This window comes from Numida meleagris, chromosome 2 (genome assembly GCF_002078875.1).
Source record: "Numida meleagris isolate 19003 breed g44 Domestic line chromosome 2, NumMel1.0, whole genome shotgun sequence".
Classification (NCBI taxonomy): Eukaryota; Metazoa; Chordata; class Aves; order Galliformes; family Numididae; genus Numida; species Numida meleagris.
The window spans coordinates 78285664-78309031 of NC_034410.1; the positions used below are offsets into that span (position 1 = coordinate 78285664).

Genomic DNA, 23368 nt, shown 5'->3' on the forward strand with positions numbered 1-23368 from the left:
ACAAATAAAATGATTGTGATCTGCCTATGTCATCTTCTTCTGTAATTAAGTGTCTTAAAAGGAGAATTCATCTTCAATATCTTTTTGCAATTCTTTAAATTATGGTAGTTTACAGATCAGTGTTCAGACTGTTTCTATTTTTGATTCACAATTTCTGTTCTCTCTTTCAGGTGTGGTACAACCAAAAGAGTTTCCATTCACTGCCATCCTACCTAAATGAACTCAATAACTTCATTCTGTGGCTGAATTTGCCTCCAACTGTGGATTGGAGACAGTATGGTAATAGTCTTTTAATTGTCTATTAATATCTGTTGTGGTTTTATGATTTTTGTTATCAGTATTCCACATCATAACATCATGTAATGCACTGGGAGTTAAAGAGCTAATACTGCAGTTCCATGGATTGTTGATAATTCTGGGTACCTGGTTCTCAAAAGAGAAAGAACAAACTACAGATCCCAGAAGACTTCATTGTTCTGTTTCCGTTTTCCATTCAGAGGGAAAGATAAAATTGTTTGGGAGTCATGAGACTACCCCTTCTTTTTCTGCTCCTCTCTGTGGTGTGTGCTCCCTAGCCATCTCACCTTCAGCATTAGAGTAAGGCCTTTGGTTTTGGACACTCTCTCATTTTATTTATTAGCTTCAATTCCAACTATATTGTATTATATTGTGTTATCTCACATTCTGCTATCATATGTAGTAAATTAGTTCTTCCTTGGCTCGTTGCTACGGTTTTGTTTTTAGGCCCATCTCCCTACCTTTTACCTTTTCACCCTTCCCCAGCTCCTGGGGCATAGGTCTGTGGGTCCCCCAGCCCCATTTGTCATGGAACCAGGCCAAACCAGGCCAGAACTGTTGACAATATGTTTTGAAAAAGTAATTTTTAAATAAAATAATTTTCAATATGAAGATTTGACATTGTATCAAGTCAGATTCCAGTGTGACAGGCTTTATAGGATATTTTGGAAATGAAATAGCAGGTTTGTCTGTGAAGAATGTTATATGCAATAACGTAACTTTTGAATTGTACTGTATTACTCTGTTGATCTACACACATTTTTTATGAAGGATATTCCTATGGACTAAGTGTAATTTGGCTTGCTATGTTGGGGATGTTTTTTCTCTGGGAAGATAGGGCTTGCTTAAACAGGACGTTTACTGTGCAAGAATATGAATTGATAACTTATTTGTTACTTTACTCCTTAAGTAAATACTTAGAGTAAACCCAGTACATCCACTAAATTCACACTGCAATGTAACTTCCTGTAGCATACTGTTAGTAAAGGAGCAGGAGAGGCAGGTGTATCTTATACAGTGTATACTAAAAGAGAGAGAGGTGTCTAAATTTTCTAATTCTTGTATTCTTGAACTGTGTAGAACTAGTTAAAATACAGATTTTACAACATGACTTGCTTGGCAGTGACTTCAGACAAGGAATCAGCTGTAAACACAATGAATTTTTAGTACGTTGAAATCTGAGTTTGATGGTTCAGGCTAAATACTGTTCATTCTGGTTCCTTTCATTCTTGAGGTTCTGTGAAAGAGGAATTAGTTTGTATTGGAGAAATTAAAAAATAGCTTATGACCACTTTAAAGAGTATGAATGTGAAATGATGCTTAGAGCTTCCATTACTTTTCTCCATCAGTATATTTTACAGTGAAAAAATTCCTAGAGCATCTTTCTTTTCTTTCTTACTGTCCTTCCCTGGAGGAGGCAGTATTATTTTTCATATATGTATTCACGCTGATTTATGAATTGCCCTTTTCAAGGAAAAACAAAGGAATTTTAATTTTTTACTTTCAATGTGGAGACTTTCAAGTTGGGTTTCTGTCCTTTTAAAGCACAGTATAAAACAGGGAGAGGTTTTACCTCAAGCAGATTTTTGTCTTGGTTTGATCTTATGCCTTCATGTTTATTTATAATAAAGAAAGAAGAAAGAAGAGGAAAACTAGTGAAAAAAGAAAAGGAATCTTGGATAGTATAAAATAGAAATTCATTAAGAAGTGTTTCCAGAATGGCAAGTGGAAAAAAATGTTACCTTTAGAGGTAGCTGAAGTTTTATTTTTTCTAAATGGATTATGAGAAAAAAAAATCAAGGGTAGTATATTTCTGAAGAAAGTTTAGGTTTAAGTGAAATCAAGTATTTTAATGAGAACATTTAATAAAAAATTAATTTTTAATCAAATTACCCTGCACTTTATGAATATTGTTGATACGGACTTGTTTTCTGTAGCACTACACATCCCATTTGGTAACTTAAACATTTAAGTACCCTTACTTTTGTATCTGTTTGTGGAGATTTGGGGAACCATCTGGATTAGAATTGAAGAACATCATAGTTATCCCAAGGATTGTGGTAGTGTTATATTTTATTTTTCTGCATGACATAGAAACGTGATAAAATAGTTCCTGAAGCATTGGACGGCCAGAAGATTATATGAAGAGACATGCCATTGTGACCAAGAACGACTCCTATGCTTTCCTCATTAAAATGGTTATATGTAGTCTTGTAAATTAGTTGTCAGAAGACTACACAACATATTTCTAGACTGAGATCTATACTACTAGATTTTTTTCCTCCCTTGAAAAATCTTTTTATATACAAGGTTCATTCTACAATATTATTAAAAACTGTTCTGAAGAAGCTTGTTAGGATGCTGCAGATGTGTAGCTTTATAATTCTGACTTGCATTTATGACATATTTCTTCATAGAGTAGCTTCTTCCTGTCAACAGAACCACCGCTTACTTCTAAGTGACGTAAAAATTATTTGATCCTTGAAAAGAGAGTTTGAGGACACAGTCTTTCCTTCTTTCAACAAAAAATATGTTTTGCTTTGCTGCAAGACTTAGTTCAATAGGGTAGAGCAATACAATGCATGCAGGGAGCAGAAACTGTTATGATACTGAAAAAACTTTTAAAGAGGTCAACAGCTTATTTTAAAAGCTCTTCTAAGTACTGAGAACCACTTCACTTATCACTTTTTTCCTGTGTATGAACTTAATCTAAGGTTTTTGAAGTCCCCTGGGAGGAGGGAAGTCATCACGGATAGCATGTGTAGTTCTGCTTGCTTTAATCACAGGGGACTTGCAGCCTAGTAATTTACATAAGAGAGCAGAACTGATCCCAGTCTGTGATAGGTTTTAGTGATAAGGAGATTTCATTCAGTCATGAGAAAAACAAGCTTAGGAGAGTCCAGGGTTTTGTATGAGACTTTGTGGGAGGAAACTGTATGTAAATGTTATGGTTTATCATAACTAATGAATTGGATGTCTATTTTGAAGTAGCAATTTAGAAATAGTTCTTATAAGAAAATGTCTCATCTTCTGTAGCAGGTAGATAGCTGTATCTAGCTTCGTAATCATAGAATCCTTAGAGTTGGAAGGGACTTTAAAGGTCATCTAGTCCATCTCCCCTGTAATGAACAGGGACAACCATGGCTAGATCAGGTTGCCTAGGGCCAGATCCAACCTCACCTTGAAAGTCTCCAGGGATGGGGCATCCACTACATCTCTGAGCAACCTGTTCCAGTGCCTCACCACCCTCACTGTGAAAGACTTGTTTTCTTGTGTCTAATCTAAATCTGCCCTTTTTAGGCTTGAAGCCATTTCCCCTTGTTCTATCACAACAGATCCTGCTAAAGAGTCTGTCCTCTTCTTTTCTGTAGCTCCCCTTTAGATATCAGGTCATCTCAGAGCCGTCTCTTCTCCAGGGTGAACAACACCAGCTCTCTCAGCCTGTCCTCATAGGAGAGGTGTTCCGTCCCTTGGATCATTTTTGCAGCCCTTCTCTGGGCACGCTCCAACAGGTCGATGTCTCTCCTGTACTGAGAACTCCACATCTGGATGCAGTACTCCAGGTGAAGCCGCACCAGCACAGAGTAGAGGGGCAGGATCACCTCCCTTTCCCTGCTGACCACACTTGTTTTGATGCAGTCTTTTTCTATTCTGGACTTATCTGTCTTATTGAAAAGGAAATAATATACATTTCCTTTTTGAATGGTTACATATTAAGTGACAGAAAATGAAAATGAATGTGTTAAATGGTTAAACAAAAACTATTCTAGTTGAGAAAGGGAATTTAACAGAGGAGATAACACTTACTGTTTCTTCATCAAAACTCATCAGCTCTGGTTGATCCTTAGGCCCATACATATGATGTTTTGATGTTGTTACATCTCTTTCTGAAATGCTGCATTGCTAGAATGAGGTAATACAATTGAGAGCAAATAACAAATGAAATGATGAAGCGGAATAAAAGTTTAAAAGGCAATATACTTGACTTAAACTTGAGATAGAAATTCTGATCAAAGAGAGATGTTATTTTTCACATTTAATTGTATACTGCTGCCTCAAAATATGCTAAGCATTCTGGACTGCACAGGGAAGGAATATTATCTACCTCTTAGGGTAAGACTATATTAAGAAAAGATGAGTGGTATTCATCAGCACTGATGTCTGTAAAGTGCAATGGTTAAAAAAAAAGTTCTTACATAATTACTGAAAGAACAGAAATCTATCAGTATAGAAAAGTCTTTTATGATACAGCTGCCCTATCTCAGTACTTCAATAGAAGTCATTGTCATTTTTAAAAAACCTTTCACGCTAGGGCTCATTGTAAGGTTCATGTAGCATTTTCATTTATTATAGATTTAGTTCTTCAAAAGAGCTGAAGGGATCAGAAGACCTAATTTCATCTGAATTTCAGTAGAAAGTGACTGTACGTTCTGGTTCTGTTCTCAAATTTTATTTTTAACCCTCTTTTCAAAGGAACCTCTGAAATGTCATTTAACTTTCTTATACCTGTCTGGTTAGTGGGCCAACCATAAAATTTAAATAATTATTGAGGTGTTGCCTGTGAAATTTTCCATAAAACGAAAGGTGTTATTTTCAGTAAATAGTAATGTTTAATTTTGTACAAACAAGTTTTGTCATAAGTTTTAAATGTCCACAAAGGTGAGCTTGTAAAAAACATTTTTACAAAAAAAAAAAAAGATTTTTATGTGTACTATTTTATTTTGTTCTATTTTTTATATACTCTGAACTAAAATTACTATAATAAGGAAACCTAGGATTAGTAATACAGATCCATACTGATTTGTGTGCTCAAGGCTCAGTATGCTGTGCAAAACAAAGAGCCATTTTGAAAGGAGTGTCAAGTGACACACTCAGATACACCCAGAACACTGCACAGAATTACAGATTACTCCTAAGGATAGCTCTGATTAGCCTACAGAGATGATGTACAACCTTGAAGAACTTCAAGACGTATTCCCTAGATCTCTTCAGCTTACACTGAAAAAGTACTTCCTGGTCATATCTCTGTCCATCTCATTCTTTCTCTAACTGTCTTAGTTTCTGGAACATTCAAAATGAAATGGAAAGTTTTGCATTCTACAGCTACAATCTACGTATAGACTACATCTAGACTAATTTATACTATTTCCTCCAATCAAAAGCTCTAACTAAAGGAAATGTTGTGGAGTCTCCTACTCTGGAGATATTCAAGATTTGTCCGGACGCCTCCCTGTGCAACCTGCTGTAGGGAACCTTCTTTAGAAGGGGGGTTGGACTCAATGATCTCTAGAAGTCCCTTCCAACCCCTACAGTTATGTGATTCTGTGATACTGTAAAACCAGATTTCATAATGTGTGCTTATCTGGAAAGTTGCACCAAGGCAATATGAAATGGAATACCAGTGCCTCATCTTCTTATACCCACTGGAATGAAACACTTCAAGTCTCTAAGACTATCCCAAATTGCATATTGACTTTCTTTACTGACAGGTGGTCAGGTGGTTTAGATTTGAAATAGAAGTTCTGAGGTTTGTTTTACAGACTGTCAGTAGATACTGATAAGAAGTGTCAAGTTGTTCAACTTCTGAATGGAAACTGTTCAGGATTTTTCCTACAACAGCAAAGATACTTTTCATTTCAAGCATCTGTAATGGATGCATTTTCCTTTTTCCTGTAAACTGTCCTATTCAAAATAGGAAATGGTTGAATTTTATTCTAGAGAATGTCTTAATACATATAAAATTCAGGAAGAATTCATTTCACTAGCTGAAGGATGCCTATCAACATGAGTCTAAAATGAATTTAATTGTGAACAATGTAAGAAAGGAATAGGAATTTTCAGTTTAGAAGGGAGTCTAGTAGGGGGAAATCATGAGGAAGTTCAGGAGGTTACAGTGCCTTCCTTACTGACTCTTCTGCTGTGGAAAGTGTATGTAGAATGAATCTCCTAGTGACATTTCAAGTGTAAATTCAAGGCCCCCAACTGTGAAGCTCCAACTGCAGGATGTTGTAGATGTTAAAAGTCTGCATAGGTTTTAGAGTAGGCTAGGGAGCACTCATATCTGACACCCATCATCAAGCTGTTTTTAGTGAGGGAGTGGTCAAGCAAAAACTTGTATAAGTTATCAACAACTGTCACATTCAATTTCTCCTGTTAGATAACTGTTGAAGAAACATCTTACTGTGTACTGGTTTCATGATTGTGGTTTTTTTTTTTAAATTTCAAAATAATATTTTAAAATTTTCTATTTATTTTAGTTTTTAAACAGTAATATGACAATTTCCAATCTTGTGGTTGTGAAAAGTAGGAAATATGACAATAAGATAAAGACCAACAGCAAGTCAGTGCTTCCTTTTGTTGTAAATGGACTGTTTCTAAAAATGTCTCCTGTCTCTTTTGCACTTCTGTATTGTACATTCTATTTAGCAAGCACAGAGAAAAGACTACCAGAGCATTATACACCGACCTATTTTTTGCTTACTAATTTGGATTGAAGAACTGGTAAAAATGATTATTTTTTTCTCCATTGTGTAAAGTTAAGTCCTTCACTGAGCAATACAAGAGATAGCAACTGAGACTTTTACCTTAAAACGAACAAACAAATTGAAAAGCAACAACAAAAACAGTTTGTAGCTATCTGTGCCGTACATGTAGTTTGTGGTGCATTTGGACTGAAGTGTTCATTTCTTTTTGGAATTATAAACATACAAATATTAGTTTACAAGCATATAGTTGCGTTTCTTACTTTGTGATGACTTGTACTCCACCTTACTGTGGACAAGGAAATAGTGTGTCTCGTTTCTCAAGCAATTCCTTTCTATATTAGAGAAGGTTTAAAGGTCTAAAAAAATCTTAACGTTGTGGTGTTTACTTACTCTTTGAATACAGCATTAAAACCCTGATATAGCTTAAGGATGTCTGTGGTAACATTTTTTATTGCTTCAAATTGCTTATGCAGAGTTTTGGAAAGACTGGAACTCGTAGCTATCACAGTTTTTAGCTTGTGCCTATGAATAAAGCTAAACTGTCATTGTAAAAATAATGTGACCAAAGCTGTGCCAAGAACATAGACAAAGGATGTTTTACGGCAGTTGAAAAATTCCTAATTGCAGTTAAGTCAGGAGAGTGTAATGGCAATCTATCGACATGAGAGAAATCATTTTATATTTAGAAATTTATGAAAAGATACAGCCAGGACATAGAGCTAAAACATTTCATTGTTGATATTGACTGTTATGTGTATTTCCCTAGTGAATACTGAGCTGGTAAAGTTTTCCCCAAAGGCTTACAAATAAAATCCTTAAAATAATATGCGATCATTATATGAACATCACATGCATCTATTCAATAGGAATTTTGTCATTTGAAACTTCTTGGTTTATTTGTCATTTTTTTCACTTTGAAATTTAAGCCCTTGAAGATGGTGTTTAGTTTTCAACTTAATGAGCACCATTATAGTAGCTTTGCATAATAAGAATGTAAGTAAAGGCAAGAAAGCATCAATAAGCACATTCTACATCATGCTAATAGCTATATTGGGACAGAGAGATATGTAAAGAAAGAGTATAGGTGGCTTGGAGGAGAAATTTAGGAAGAGATGGATTATAAAGGTATACTAAAATGTTTGTTAATTTGTTTTTAATAAACAAATACATAATACATGTGATAGCAAATGGCTTAAATGAGAAGTGTAGCATTATTTTGGTCTTGGATGATACCGTATGATTTTCTCTTCCATAGACTCAGGAGAACTTTTTTTCCCACTAAGAATTACAAACTTGAATTTATGTAAATTCATCATCTACTTTTAAATGGAGGAGGAGATATTGTTATACTAAGAAATGTTGCAAATGCAGGAAAACTTTTTGCTCCAGGCTAACTGAAAATTTTAAAATAATGAATGAAAAACTGATATTATATTTGTGTTATAATTTGATAGGATTTGGAATTCTAACAGAACTGATTGCTTTTAATAAGAGCGTACTTTGGTTAATTATAATCAGCAACCCTGCTACATTTCATCTCAGTTGTGTATGAATTTTCAAAAATGCAATCCATTTTTTCATCTTCATGTTTTGAACGGAACTTGACTGTAGAAAATGGTTGCTAATACTAAGAAGAGTAATAACTTTTTTGGACTCTTCCATAGAAGGGTATTTAGTGTAGTTTGCTTTTTGGTCAGTATTGTATAAGAGAAGCCTGCAAGGTACAATATGTTACTTAATGTTTGTTTGTTTATTCCCCCATTGTCTACTTTCCACCAACGATCTCTTTTTCAGCCTCTATTCTGTAGCAGAGAGTTTAGCAGTATGTTTCTATGTATGGGACCCAAGGCAACTGCTGTAGTCTTCTTCATAACAGCAGTGTAGTAGCCTGAAAGTTTTGAGAGCTTCCCTTGGGATCTATGTATTTACAAAAAAAATGCAGAGCATGGTGGTTTCAGGAGAAAGATTTCTTCCTGGCACATTTCATATTTATGAGCAGAAGTTATTCTTTGTAAAATATTTGATGTCATTTTGGTGTGTAATTTTTTCCGCATGGAAGAATTCAATTCCACACCTTTGCTTCATCTGCACTACCATCTCAGATGCCATTTTTTTCAGACTGCCTCTCTGCTGCCATCTGTCTTGTGTCAATAAATAGTAATAGAGTATTGGCAGGAAGGTTCAACCTCTACTCCAATACCACCACCATCTGCTTCTGATGTTGTAGGCCAGGTAAATATCTGTCAGATCTGAAAGTAAGTTCAGACAAGTTTAATTCTGTCTGCATGGTAAAATCTGGCTTAATTGTAGTTTTGACTGTCAATTCTTAATCAGTAGGAAATACGTTTTTTTAATATGCACACTTCAACCATTGAGAAAGCCTAGAAAAACTTTCTGGGAATGAAACTCTTTTCCATCATGTGACTTTTCCTTTATACAAATGGAATTTCACCTGGTACTTGGATCCAGTGGAAAAAAACATTTTATGTTTCTCTGTCGGGTTTTACATCATAACAAATAGCAACTATTAGTTAAGAAATCAGTAGTATAAAACAAAGGAAAATTGTAAACAGTCCCTCCATGCAAAAGACATGAAAGACATCTGCAATTAGCACCTGTATTTATTAGTGGTGAACCAAAACTTTATTAGCTTGATTTTTCTTTTTATTTGTAAACTGCCTTTGGGCCTCACTGTACAGCTTTTGATTGTATTTGAAAAATTTTCATCTTGTACTAGTTACATATACGAGTTAATCATCATCCTATGTGATTTAAACACCACAGTAGCTTAGTGATCTTTTAACTGTACTGTCTTTAAAACGAGGAATGAAAAGTTAAATGGCAAAAAATAAAAGCATTTATGTACTCAATCAGACCACACCTATTACTGGAATTAAGACAACTTTTATATTTATACAACTGGATGCTAACAAAATATGACAAAGTGTATTCAAATAAGTGGCAGTGCATAGACTTCATCTGAGACAACCACTCATTTAATTCCCTGCCAAAGATATCTGGAAGATTATAATTATGTTAGGATGGATTTTTTTTTATAAGTGGGAACATGCCAAATTTATTTTAAAGATATCTTAATCCAATATTTTTGTAAGAATTTCCAGTTGTATTTATAGTATGACATTATTGAACCTACTTCTGCAGTTCAGAGTGCAGAAAAACTACTAGTACTTATGTTTATTTATTAGATCCAGACTCTAGAAATTACTCAACAGATACAGTATTTGGTTTGGCAGCTTGATGACTGAGCTCTTTCTCTTGTTAATTAAGTATTTAGCCTTTTCATTCATCTCTTATAATAAGATTTCATAGAGAAAAGGGTCCCTTATAGGTGCAAATGGTGATCTCCTGCTAATGGTGAGAATATGATGGATGAGGCCAGTGTTTAACACATTGATTCAGCTCAAAACTGTTTTAAAAATTCCCTCAATTTCTCCCCACATTGCTCATTCTGGCACAGACGAGATGCACAGTCAAATAGAAATTAATATTTTGGTTTGTGAACCTGAAATACAATTGAAAAAAGAGCTATTTGATGTTATTTAAGATTGTCACATTTTAACTTATCAAGACCCTGGTCAGTTCCCAGCACTAGTTCAGTCTAATTTTCTTGATTGAAAATGTTTTAGACATTCTACTGTTTTGCTTTAGAAATGATATTTTGTTGAGACCAGTAGTAAAACTGGAGTATAGAAAAAAATAAATTTAACAATATTGTGAGACAATTTATTTTAATGTTCTTATATTAAAAATTACCATTTTTGTAGAAAAAGGAAAAAAAACAGAAGCAAATAGACTCTGGTATGATTTCACAGCTGTCCTAAATATTCAGGTGGTAGTTCATAGGAAAATAGGATAAGGATTAATATGAGGGAGCAACTAAGTTTTATGTCAGTAATGATTATGTTGATGTCTTTTCTGGATTACATACAGCAAGTCTTCAATTTCATTTATAAGCTCAAATTTGTGTTTTAAGCAGTTCAGAATCACAGGGAGATGAAAATTCCCCCTATCATTGAATAAAGCATAAGAAAAGGATACTTGCAAAATATATTGTCTTTTGTGTTTTTGTAATTCGTAAATGAAGGAGAGGTAATTTAGAGCTGAATCCTGGTTCTGGGCAGTGAAATTGTAAGTTACAGGTTCAGAATCTCTTCAGTACACCATAATAGTCAGAGAGGAAGCAGAAAATATAGCAAGCAGACTTATGTATGCACTGCTTTGAAGCCACCTTCCTTCCAAGGACAGTGAGGATTTTGCAAGGTGAGAGTTTGAATGGAAGAACAGCCTCCTTTGCCTGTAAAAGTGAGATGGCTGCAGTTCACTTTCTTTCAGTTCTTTGTCCTGCTCCTCATTTCATCCTGTTTTGCTTCTTTCTTTTTCTTTCAATGCAGGTTTTCACATGTTTTGTTTCTATTTTGCATGCTTCACCTGAGTTGTTTCAGGACTGCTTGTATTCTTGTCAATCAAAAAGGAAATGAACTGTTGTGAATTTCCAAAGGCTGCATACTCTAGATCTTACAGTCTTCATGAAGCACTTTTTCATATTTTTTTCTTCTTCCAGGGATCACACTCTACAGCCAACCATACGGAGGAGCCTTGCTGGATGAGGACAAAATGTGAGCGAAGTCTTAAAAAATACATAACAGCTGCAAAGAATAGATAACTGAAGCTGTTAATTCAGTGAGCTTATATGTTGCATGCAACAGATGTGACCTGATGGATTCAACTTAGTTTCACTGAGTGAAGCATTTTCTCTAGTTTTCTGTTTATATGTTGTCCATTGTTTATATCAAATAAGGTTGCATTATTTTCTAGAGAAAAAAATTATATTTACCCTGACTACACTTTACATAGTGTTCTGAGTGCATTCTGGCATTCTCAGACAGATTAAGTAAACTATTCCTAAATTTTAATGCTTTATAAAGGTTAAAATATTTGCAAAAGCTTCACTATATTATTAAAACATCTAAACATCGGCTATGTTCTGTGACTCATGTATAGTTTTGTAACTCAGCAAGTATCTTGAGCCTGTTCTCTAATGAGATATTGACAGTGTAGAAACATGGTCTTTGCAAACAGGATTAAGGTCCTAATGTGTAGTGTTGCTCTGGTAGAGTTGGACTTGAAAATGTTAGGGTTGTTTTTCACTGTATTTTCATCACACTGTTGTGCTTTGTATCTTAGAATGGAGAATGTTCGTCAGTGTGGGGTAGCACTCTGTATCATGCTGGGTTTCTCCATCCTCACTGCCTCCATTGGCAGTGCCATAGTGAAAGACAGAGTATCTGGTACAAAACGCTTGCAACACATCACTGGCCTGGGTTACAAAACATACTGGCTTGCTAATTTCTGCTGTGATATGGTATGTATCCTGTAGGACAGCATGTGTTTCGGTGTAAATTTTTAATTAGTTTGATATAAATGAGCAAAAAAAATGTTCGTAAGACATATGAACACAATTTGAATTGTGTAGAGCAACAGTTTTTGGCTATCATGTTTAATATTGTGACACTGATGCTACTTCAGTACTGAGATAAAATTCTGTAAAGCAGAGATTGTATTCTTCATTTTCCAAAGTGGAATTGTAAGAAGGTAAAGTGTATGCTAGCTTTAGGCACCTGAACTATTTCACAGATATATGGATACTAGCTAATCAACCCAGATAGAGAGGATGTTCCACACAGCAGTTCATGACAGGAGTTATTGTGTTTTTCAGTGCTTTGGATTACCGCTGGCAAAAACTTTCAGAATATGGGAGAAGCCTGAAAATAATAGTCAGATGCATTAAAGGCATAATTATGTTGTATGTTGGTGGATAATAAGAGAGGTATTCCCTACTGGTATTTTCTGTTTCTCACAGAATAGGCAGTAGAAAGTCTTATATATGAATTCACTTTCACAGAATGGTCTAGATCGGGAATGGACAGTTCTCTGTCCTGTAAGTTTATTTTTCTCACAGTATTTTCTATCATTTTTTTGCATTACACAGTATTGTTTGTATGCAGATCATTAACAAATAGGAAAAACTCAAAATATTCTCTTTTAAAATACCAAGTTTACCCATCTAACCAAATGTAAAGATAGGAATGCAACTAATACCTGATTTTTACATCAGATTTATGCCAACAAAGTTAAATAAAGTAGGAGTTTTTGCTTACATTCTTTACGTCTGAGAAGCTGATTTATTTTCAGACCAATAAGCAAAGGTGGTAAATAGAACTAATGAACTTGTAGTCCCCAGTCATTGACTTGTTACCAACTACATAATGAAAGTCCTCTGGCTTCCCTTTAAGCAAAGATTCCACGACTGTTCTTCAAATATCTTTTTTGAAAATGGCTCTTTAAAAACCAAAAGACAAAATTTCTCCATTTATATGTATATATGTGTATATATGTCCACCACTGAAAGCCTTTCTCATAATTCACCTATCATAAAGCCCTGGTATAGTACTAGCTGAGTGTTTGGAAGGGATTTGGGATTAGGGCATCCACTTCTGTGAAAACTCCTGTTCTTAGAGAACTCAGGTCCTGCATGTTAATTGTTCATTTAGTAACTGTTTTTAGAAGGGAATTGTGAATGAGAAGATGTTCTGACATAAGAGAGGTATTTCAGAGGCAACAATGAGCAATTGGAGTCGTCTGGATTATTCAAAAGTAATGCAAAGATTCGTGGCCCTAGAGGAGAGATAGAAATCTTCTACACTTTGTTTAACCCACAAGATGATCATGGAAGGAAGGTCTGGGATTTAGCATAGGCAATGCAAACATGAATTGGCCTTCTCAAGAACAAATATTTTTTAGAATACTCTTCATTCTCATTCAAATTATTCTAAATCTGGAACATTACACACTCACCTATCCATGCTTGAAATGGGGATTTTCTCATTTGAGCAAGCTTGAAGTAAGAGCACATTTATCCAAAAGTTATTTACATGGTCAGTCAATCTTTGTATTCCTTTTTCTGCCGTGTCAGGTAAGAAGGCTTGGTTGAAAACTTGTTCCTTCATCATTCAGTTTCTCCTTGTGCAGCGAAGTCAGCTCCTCGTTATCTTCTGCCAACCTTTTCCTTTCAAAATGTTCTCACAAATTCAGCATTGTACTGCATGATCAATCACAATCTGGGAAAGAACAGACACTACTTTAAATGCTAATTGTGCTGCAGATCATCTAGGGACACTGAGCACCTGAATATATGAACTGTCAAATCTGAACTCTCTCTACACATTTTAAGCATTCCAGGCTCTGTCCTGTATTATTGGTAGTATAATCTTTACTAGACCTGCAGAGGTGTTTGATTTATGAAACTACTGTCATAAGAATTAGACTGTTCCTAGTGTATTTATGCATATGAATAGTATTCATTACAATGTTCAACAAATAGGAAAAGTTTAAATGCTTGAAAAATTTCATGACAGATTGCAATATTTTGTTAAGATTAAGTTTGTTTCACTAGAGGGTCAAAATTCCGGAAAGATTTTTGCAATATAATCTAATGTTAAAAGTGTTTTTCCAGAAAAAGAAATCAAATATATTCATCTCTTGAAATATTTTAGTCTTAGATGCTCTTGACTTCTATGCCATGTTTCTCAAATGGCTCCAGAATAATTTAATCCCAAATCTACGGAGTAGTATTGTATGATTTTTATGTATGCCACTGGTGGTGCCATAAAATACACTGTGAATAAGATTAAAACATTGCTCAATTGTCCTTCCTTTAAAAAATGTCTGTCTTCCCACCGACAAAGGAATGATGCCCTCTGGTTTAAGCATGAACTGGTTCGCATTATGCTTCAGTATGAATGTTTATTTTTACGGTAAGGATACTGTGCAACACTGAGTATTTAGCTAGAATGTAATGGATAATCGTTTGTTGCCTGTATTGCAGTTTCATCTCAGAATCTAAGCTACGTAGGTTTCTTCAAAAGTAATGCCTCCTCTTTATTTCCATGGAAACTATAACAGATTAACAGAGCACAACAACACTATTTGATAGAGCAAATTCTCAGCTACAAAGCACTATCTTTCAACATAGCCACCACCATTAGCTGTGGATTTTTGACTGCAATGAATAAGAGCCTGCTTGCCATGCTTCTGAAAATCTGCACCACTGGAGGTGACCAACTGTCACCACTGCTGAAATGCACCACCCTTTGCATCACTGTGCTCACATGCACTGCTTGGTCTCCATAAACGTTCAGCAAGTGTCTATGAATGTCAGTGGCTGCAATTTTTTTTTTCTGCAATTCTGTGGAATTCAGTTCCACACTTTTGCTTCATCTGCACTTCTGTGTCAGATGCCATTTTGTCAGACTACCCCTCTGTTGCCATCTGTCACAGCAAGAAAATGTAACAGAGTATTGGTGAGAAGGTTCAACCCCTACTGCTGTACCACCAACATCTGCCTCTCATGTTGTGGGCCAACATTTAAAAAAACAATATAAAATAGGAGACTTTGCTTTTGGAACAACCCTCATATATTACGATAAGATTAAATGTTATACAGCATGGGAGTGGAGACAGTCATTTGGAACTCACCTTCAATGAACAGAGCAGACAGATGCTGAGAATGGAACTGGGTGCAAATTTTCATTATCTTGCCACTGCTTGATCTGAACAGAACCCATCTCTCTTGTCTGTTTGGATATTAATACCCTGTAATAGTTACATCCCCCTGCTATTTGGTACCTTTTCAATATTGTCTCAAGAGACAGAATAGAAACTGCTTCCCCTGTTGCCTAATGCTACTAACTCTTGTAAATATTATGCCTGTTCCTACTAAAAATTTGTTCTTTGCTTCATCAACTCATACAGTCCTTCATTAATGCCTCTTTCAAAATTGTGTTTTTACCAGTCTCCTGTGACTGATACATAAATCAATGAATCTATTATTTCTGGATCCAAGACTCTGTATTCACACTACAATTGGATGTTTTGGAGCAATAGTCCCATATGGACTCGTTATCTGGAAGGGCTAGCTTGTTAAAAGGATGTACTGGAAAGGTCAATGGAATCAGAATTAGGGGGAAAATTCTGTAGATGGATTTTATTTTGTCAGGGTAAGTTTAATGTGTATATGTATAAGAGAGACTGCTTCACAGCCAGCGTTGGACTATGAAATAGCAGAGCTCTTCTGCCTAATACTTCGTAATTCAGAGTATAATTATATTTCAAATAGGGAAAAGTTAATTTATAGAGCGCTTCTATGCTAATTAAGGAAGACCAGTAAGAAATGTTCACCTGCTAAGTACTTTTTTTTTTTTCTTGTATTTCTAGCTATTTTATATGCTTCCTGTCACCCTGTGTGTTGGTGTTATTAGTGCCTTCCAGCTATCAGCCTTCACTTTCCGAAATAATTTGGCAGCCACTGTTATCCTGCTGGTTCTCTTTGGGTATGTGATTGGAAATGCTACTATGGAATTACGTTTTGTAGAAAACAAACAGAAATCTTTACACTTGCTTTGTACCTGCTGCTGAATGCATGGTTTTCTCTCTTTGGAAATGATTATGATTCTGCAAAAGATAGCGACAAAACGTCTGAAACGTGAGTTTGCAAGTTTGACATGGAAGGGTAGGCAGGTGGAATTTTTTTGCTCACTCAGGAAATAAAAAAAAAAAGAACTGTAAATATCAATCATTAGTCATTAGAAGTTAATTGAATGCTGCCTTACATAAAGGAGGGAATAATAACAGCCAGGTCAGAATTTCAGTACTTAGTGCTGCAGAGGATCATAAAGAAGGAGAATAGTGGCTGTATTTTGTTACAATTCTACCCATTTTATTTAATTCTGTAGTTTTACACATCTCCAGCAACTTATATTTCCACTGAGAAGGCTGTCCAGCATGGAGTTGTCTTCAACTAAGATCTGTCTCCAAATAGTACAGTGGGATAGGAAATTCCTTCCATTTATCCTTTGTCCTTGAATTTCATATGTGAAAAAGAAAAAAAAAGTTGTAAAAAGTTAAAATAACTGGTTAAATTAAGTAAGTGTTGATTTCTCTGTAGAAATATAAATCAAACTGTGAGCTTAAACTAATGGTTTGTCTGTGCTCTTACCTTGCCTCTTATGTTCAGTCTGAGGTGATGTGAAAGCCTGAAAATGAATAATTAAGGTATAAGCATTCTGAAGAAGAGTTTTCTTCAGTTCTCAACCAAATAATTGTTGCTGTTTGTGTATAGCTTAAAAAACAGATGTTTAGATAGCAAAATATAACTCCTTATGAAAGAATACAGGGAAAGAAAGTAGAAAGGACATTCTGTAAGATTAGGATATCCAATTATAGGGTCACTTCATAAACGTCCACATTAAAAACTGTTTGCTCAACCAACTGTGCCAACCCATAGCACATGCTCTGATGTGACTGTTTTCTACTCCCTTTTCTTCTCTTTTCTATCCATTCTTTCTGTGTTTTCTCTCCTTCCTTCTGTGAAAGCCTCCAAGAAAAACTGCTTGCTCAACGTGCATGATATCTGCTTCAAATTTTTTGTATCCAGTGTAAAATGTCTGTTAAAAGATGTATGGTTTTACAATCATTTGGAAATCAAGATGGTGAACTCTGGAATAGTGAAAGTAAAAATATATAGCTGAAATGTGCAAAAATTGTTCATATCTGCCCATCATAGGGCAGTAGGTGTGCGTACTCCTATAATATCATAAAGTAATTAGACAAGAAAATATATATCAATTTTTCTTCTTTATCAGTTTATCAAAAGAGTTGCTTAACTTTTTTGTGATAATTTTTTTTTTTTTTAACATTCAGATATGCAACTTTACCATGGATGTATCTTGTATCCAGATTCTTCTCAAGTTCAGATGTAGCTTTTATTTCTTACATCTCCTTAAACTTTGTGTTTGGCCTTTGTACCATGCTGGTGACTCTCCTACCTCGTTTGTTAGCTATAATTTCCAAAGTCCAGGTGAGAATGAAACCTTAGCTTTATGTTACTTGTAAATGAGAAGTATACACATATCTGTACGTGTAAGGTGTCTACATACATACACAAGTCCTTCTGAAAGTAATGCCTCCTCTTTATTTCCATGGAAACTACAACAGATTAACAGAGCACAACAACACTATTTGATAGAGCAAATTTGCAGCTACAAAGCACTATCTTTCAACATAGCCATCACCATTAGCTATGGAATTTTGACAGCAGTGAACAAAAGCCTGCATTCCACGCTTCTGAAAATCTGCACCACTGGAGGTGACCCACTGTCACCACTGCTGAAACGCACCACCCTTTGCATCACTGTGCTCACATGCACTGCTTGGTCTCCATAAACGTTCAGCAAGTGTCTATGAATGTCAGTGGCTGCAATTTTTTTTTTTCTGCAATTCTGTGGAATTCAGTTCCACACTTTTGCTTCATCTGCACTTCTGTGTCAGATGCCATTTTGTCAGACTACCCCTCTGTTGCCATCTGTCACAGCAAGAAAATGTAACAGAGTATTGGTGAGAAGGTTCAACCCCTACTGCTGTACCGCCAACATCTGCCTCTCATGTTGTGGGCCAATGTTTAAAAAATAAAATAAAATAGGAGACATTACTTTCGGAGCAGCCCTCATATACAGATATGTATGTATATATATCTACATGTGCACAGACAAGATAATCTTAAACAGAAAATTTAGCCATTTTAAACCTTCATGATTTTTCTGTTTCAATATATACTGTATTGCTTATTACTATCTTGAGTTTTACCTTGTTTATAACTAGAAAAAAAAAAGATGTAGTTTGCAGTGTAATAATGAATTAAGTTGTAATTTGTCATAATAGGGGCTATTCGTATCCATTTGAATAGATTATATACAATGTAAAATGTCTTTGAATAGTATTAACATAAGAGATAACCTGCTTATTTCTAGGATCTGTAATGCATTGTGAGTAGTAATATGCATTCTTACTCTACGTATACAATTAATTTTCATTATTCATAACCTGATGAAGAAAGAAACCAGAATATGTATTTGACTACTTATACATGTATTAGATCAAAAAATTGCTGTTTGAAGCCAAATATGGATTATACATCACTCAATTTTGGAAGGAGATTTGACACTGACTTGGTGTTAAATGGATGATTTAGAATTAATAGCATTCAAATATTGAAATTTTAAAAAAATTAAATGATCACAGCCATTTGTCTGTTCTGTCACTGTCTGTTAATGTCAACCAAAACGAGAATCCCATGGCTGTAGACACTCTAAAATTTAGACACTCTAAAACACAGTAAGAGATGATTATTGTTTCAAAACAGTTCACAATATGTTCTGCTGAAATCAGTTTGCCTTGAGTGAGATTTGAATGCTGTATCCAGCTTAGCAATATGTTTAATGTTTGGTTAGAAAAAACTCACATTTTTTTTCCTTTTTTTTTCTTTTTCCTTGCTGAATTTTAAGAGTTTTCAGAACATCTACAAGATCCTCAAATGGGCATTTATCGTATTCCCACAATTCTGCTTAGGCCAAGGTTTAATAGAACTTTCGTATAACCAGATCAAATTTGACCTAACCAGCAAATTTGGAATAGATTCGTATGTAAGCCCTTTTGAAATGAATTTTCTGGGCTGGATTTTTGTGGAAATGGCCCTACAGGGAACAGTTCTTCTTCTTTTACGGCTGTTTTTCCATTGGGATCTCCTCCAGAAACAAAGGTGTGTGCATTATCATTTGTGTTCTGCCACAGTGGACAGTTAATTAATTTTTAAAGAAAGAAAATGGTAGCATCCCATTTATTTAGGGGTTTTGTTTTATTTGTTTCTAAGTTATTTGAACTAAAATATTTGCTGATTTTATGCTCCCGTGTTCCCATTCTGAACTAAGGATTTCCTGTTCTGGTTTAAGTACTGTTTCAATGTGGAGTTTATATTCAGTCTAAAGTCCTAGCTGTTTCTTACGAGCAGTAGAGTATAGCTACATTTTAAGAAGGAGAAAAATTTAAACATGTACATGGTGTATCTGAATTAGTCGAAACTGCAGAAAAAAAAACCCAACACAAGTACTTGCTGTCTCCCTTGGATTCTGCTGAGATGTAATCAAGTAACTTCGAAGGATTGCTATCAGGGAAATAAAACAGAGTTATTCAGAGTATAGCAATGTCCAATTTGTTGTCACCTTCTATTTTAGCGGTCACTGTTCAGTTAACAGCATGGTCAACCCATCAGAAGATACTGATGTAGAAATGGAGCGACAGCGACTTTTTGGGGGAAGAACTGGTAATGATGTCCTTCTTCTGTACAATCTCAGGAAATGTTATGGAGGTTTCAGTAAGAAGAACACTGCCGTGGAAAACATAAGCTTGGGAGTAACAAGAGGAGAGGTAAGGAGGACTTTTTTTCATCTTTCAGAATAAAACACTTGACTCTGAACAGTTGTTTGGACCTGGATATCTGCAAAGAACGGTAGATAGCAGCAGAAAAATTTTAATTGTAGCAATTTCTGAAAATCAAGAACTTGACAGCAGTAGAAGTTTTGGTGGTCTTCAAGGAGCAACTGTTTGCATGGTTTTTTTTGATTCAACACTGTACCAGAATCTTAATTTTTTTTTTGAGTGTCGTTTAGCAAGTTAATGTTTTATTGGCTAACATAAAATACCAGCAGGTAGCACTGCAGTTCATTGTCCAAAGAGAAAAGAATATTCCAAAGAATATCTAGCTAAACTGCAAACTGTGAATAGGATCCTGAATTTGTCCCCAAAGCAAGATTGTACTCCTCATATTGAAATCATCCCACTATCAATAACGCAATTAATGAAGCAAGTATTTTAAAAGTTATGGAGTGCTATTTTTAGACTTAATTCAAATACTAACTTAACTTAAGCCTAACTTAAGTACATATTCTTTGCAGCTGTGCTCTGAAATAGCTGTTTGGAGTCAGTATCTAGGGTGTTCACTGTTCATTAACTTGTACAAAGTGAAACAGCTTATGAGAAACTGAGAAATACGGACTCTATAGACTGGCTCTCAAAGTGGATATGAAAACCTCAAGTTCAAATCTAGCACTTTATAATAAAATGCATTAAATTATTAAAAACCCCAGAGCAGGGGTTTAAGTAGAGAGCCAGAATACTAAAGAAGTCAATTGTAGGAATGTAAGAGGTAATCAAAGCCTTTAATTTTATTTGAAATTTATTTTCTATTGGAAAAGGAATTGCATATACTAAACAGCAATATTAACTATTTTACAAACGAGATAGGAAATATGAAAAAATACCTGTTGAAGAATTAACACAGTATAGTAGATAAATTCTTCCTTTTTTTTTTTTCTTTTTTTCTCTAATCTCTGTTAGTGTTTTGGACTCCTGGGAACAAATGGAGCTGGGAAAAGCACAACATTTAAGATGCTGACTGGAGATATCGTTCCATCTGCGGGGCGTGCTGTGATCCGAACTCCTACAGGGTAAATAACGCAGGGTTGGATCAGAATAGTGCAACTGGATAATGCCAGTGATCGAAGACTCAGCAATCTTCTGTCATTTTTACTATAGTATAGAGACCTATTTTGTACCCATTTAAACATATATTGCATCATGGCTGTCAAGCCTCATCGGGAAGGGCAGGGATTATGATAGCAGTTATCTAGTAGCAAAAGAGCAGTAAGCCTTAGTCTTAACAAAAATCTTCATATATGTTGTCCAGATAAATGGACATATCCCTCCATTCTGCACTGAAAGGTTTCTATCCTTAGAATGATGATCAGTACTTCAAGTGGATAATTTTAAAATATTTCCTGACACTTGTGTCATTTAGTGTCATAATTAATTATTTAATCAGTACGCCGTGTAATTAGGATAGGAGATAGTGTTGGTCGTATTGAAGCTAACTTTGATGGAGCAATAAGTGAATAATGGCTTTTTGGTTTAGATGTAACCAAAATTACAATTTTTTACTAACAACATTGCAGGGGAAGTAAAATGATTTTAAAGTCAAACCAAAGTAAAAAGTCTGTATATTGTGTGTGTGCTTGTGTGTTTGTATTTTGGTCTAGTTAATGATTTTGAAATTTCCTTTTTAAATTATGTCTACTTCAAAATATGTCTTTTGAAGAAGTAGAGGTCAGGGTTTAATTTAGAAAAATTTTAAATGAAACATTTTGAAATTTCCAAAATGAGAAGTTTCGTGACTTTCTTTTAGAATGTAAATGCTTTTGTATGTCAGTATTTTCGCGCTTCTTTAGGAAAATAATGATCCAGTAGGTTTAACTTTAAAATGAAAAATTCTGTTTAAGTGACATGACAGAGTGTTTATACAGTGGTTATAGAGACATCTGGATAGTTGTTTTCATTTATAATTTCCCAAAACATAACAGATTTTTTTTGCTCACACATTAAGCAATAATTACCAAACAAACAAACAAACTGTGATTTCAAATTAGGTAACAAATAACAATTGCTGTTCTTTGAAATGTGGAATTGGAATGTATTTACAAAGATATTACGGAGGTCGGAAGAGGATTTGAGATTTTGTGGGAATACAATAATTTGTAATGATTTCTAATATGCAATTGTCCTCAAGGCAATATCTAAGCTCCCAGATTTTGTTTAGATGCTATGAGTTACTCTATAGCATCTATAATGGGATATGTTTTTGGTCCTTTCTGTGCCTTCAGGGATTTCATTTAAGTTTCCCTACACAATGTGATATCACATCTGTATATAGGAAAATGAATTGATCTGGTGTGATAATTCCAATATTTTAAAATTGGAATTTTAATACTTAATATTCACTTCAAAGCAAATTTAAATGTGAGAATATATTTCATTGTCAGGATACATTTTATGGACAGTAACACTAGGTTTATTAAATACATGATTTATTTTATCAGAATTCCTAAAGGTAACTCTTCAAAAAAATCATAAAACAATTTAACAATGTCTGTATTCCTTTTACAAGAGTGTTGTAATGTACTCGTGTACTTGTGGATAAATAGATCAAAAGTCTTCTGAGCTCAACTTTCATATGCTTCTGGTGTTTAATAATAGATTAGAATAGACAGTAATACCTGATAATTCGTGCTACATAATGACATAATACATGATTATGTTGCTACCCATCTTGTGTATTACTTTGATTTCTCCCACTGTATTTTTTAAATGTAACATGAAAGCATACAGTAAAATGTAATGTTATTTACTATGAACTAGAACGCAGATAATTTAATTTGACACATTTAGAAGACTAGAGAGGAAGTTGTAGGAGATGGTCACATTTGAATGTCTATAATATCCTTGATAATATGATCAATGTCAGTTCAGGTTAGGCGTTTCAATGTTTCTCCTACAGCTGAAGACAGAAGCCCACAACTGAATGTAAAGCCCATATTTCTATGTTTATTCTAATATTGTAAAGGTGTAAACCTCAAGCAGGAGCTGCAGTCGCACAGTAGCTAACCTTGGCAAAGCAAATAGCTTTAAGGCTAGGAGTAGAGATTTGTGTAATTCCAGACTTTGTTGTGTGTGTCGTATTATGTTTTGGCAAACCACAATGCAATGTGTTGCTGTACTAATGTAAATCAAAAGAGAGAAAATTTTTGTCTTTTAATGGATTATTGCCACAGCTGGCCTGGAAA

General features: G+C 34.8%; 1 protein-coding gene across 1 annotated transcript in view; it reads left to right on the plus strand.

Moving 5' to 3' along the window:
- The window catches only part of ABCA13 (ATP binding cassette subfamily A member 13), a 193230-nt gene that overhangs the window by 130913 nt on the left and 38949 nt on the right, over positions 1–23368 (plus strand). Inside the window, exons 49-56 of the mRNA XM_021386386.1 lie at positions 171–279; positions 11365–11419; positions 11988–12165; positions 16077–16192; positions 17562–17718; positions 19202–19455; positions 19928–20120; positions 21090–21199. Of these exons, the coding sequence (XP_021242061.1) occupies positions 171–279; positions 11365–11419; positions 11988–12165; positions 16077–16192; positions 17562–17718; positions 19202–19455; positions 19928–20120; positions 21090–21199 (1172 nt within the window). The remainder of the gene's footprint in view (positions 1–170; positions 280–11364; positions 11420–11987; positions 12166–16076; positions 16193–17561; positions 17719–19201; positions 19456–19927; positions 20121–21089; positions 21200–23368) is intronic.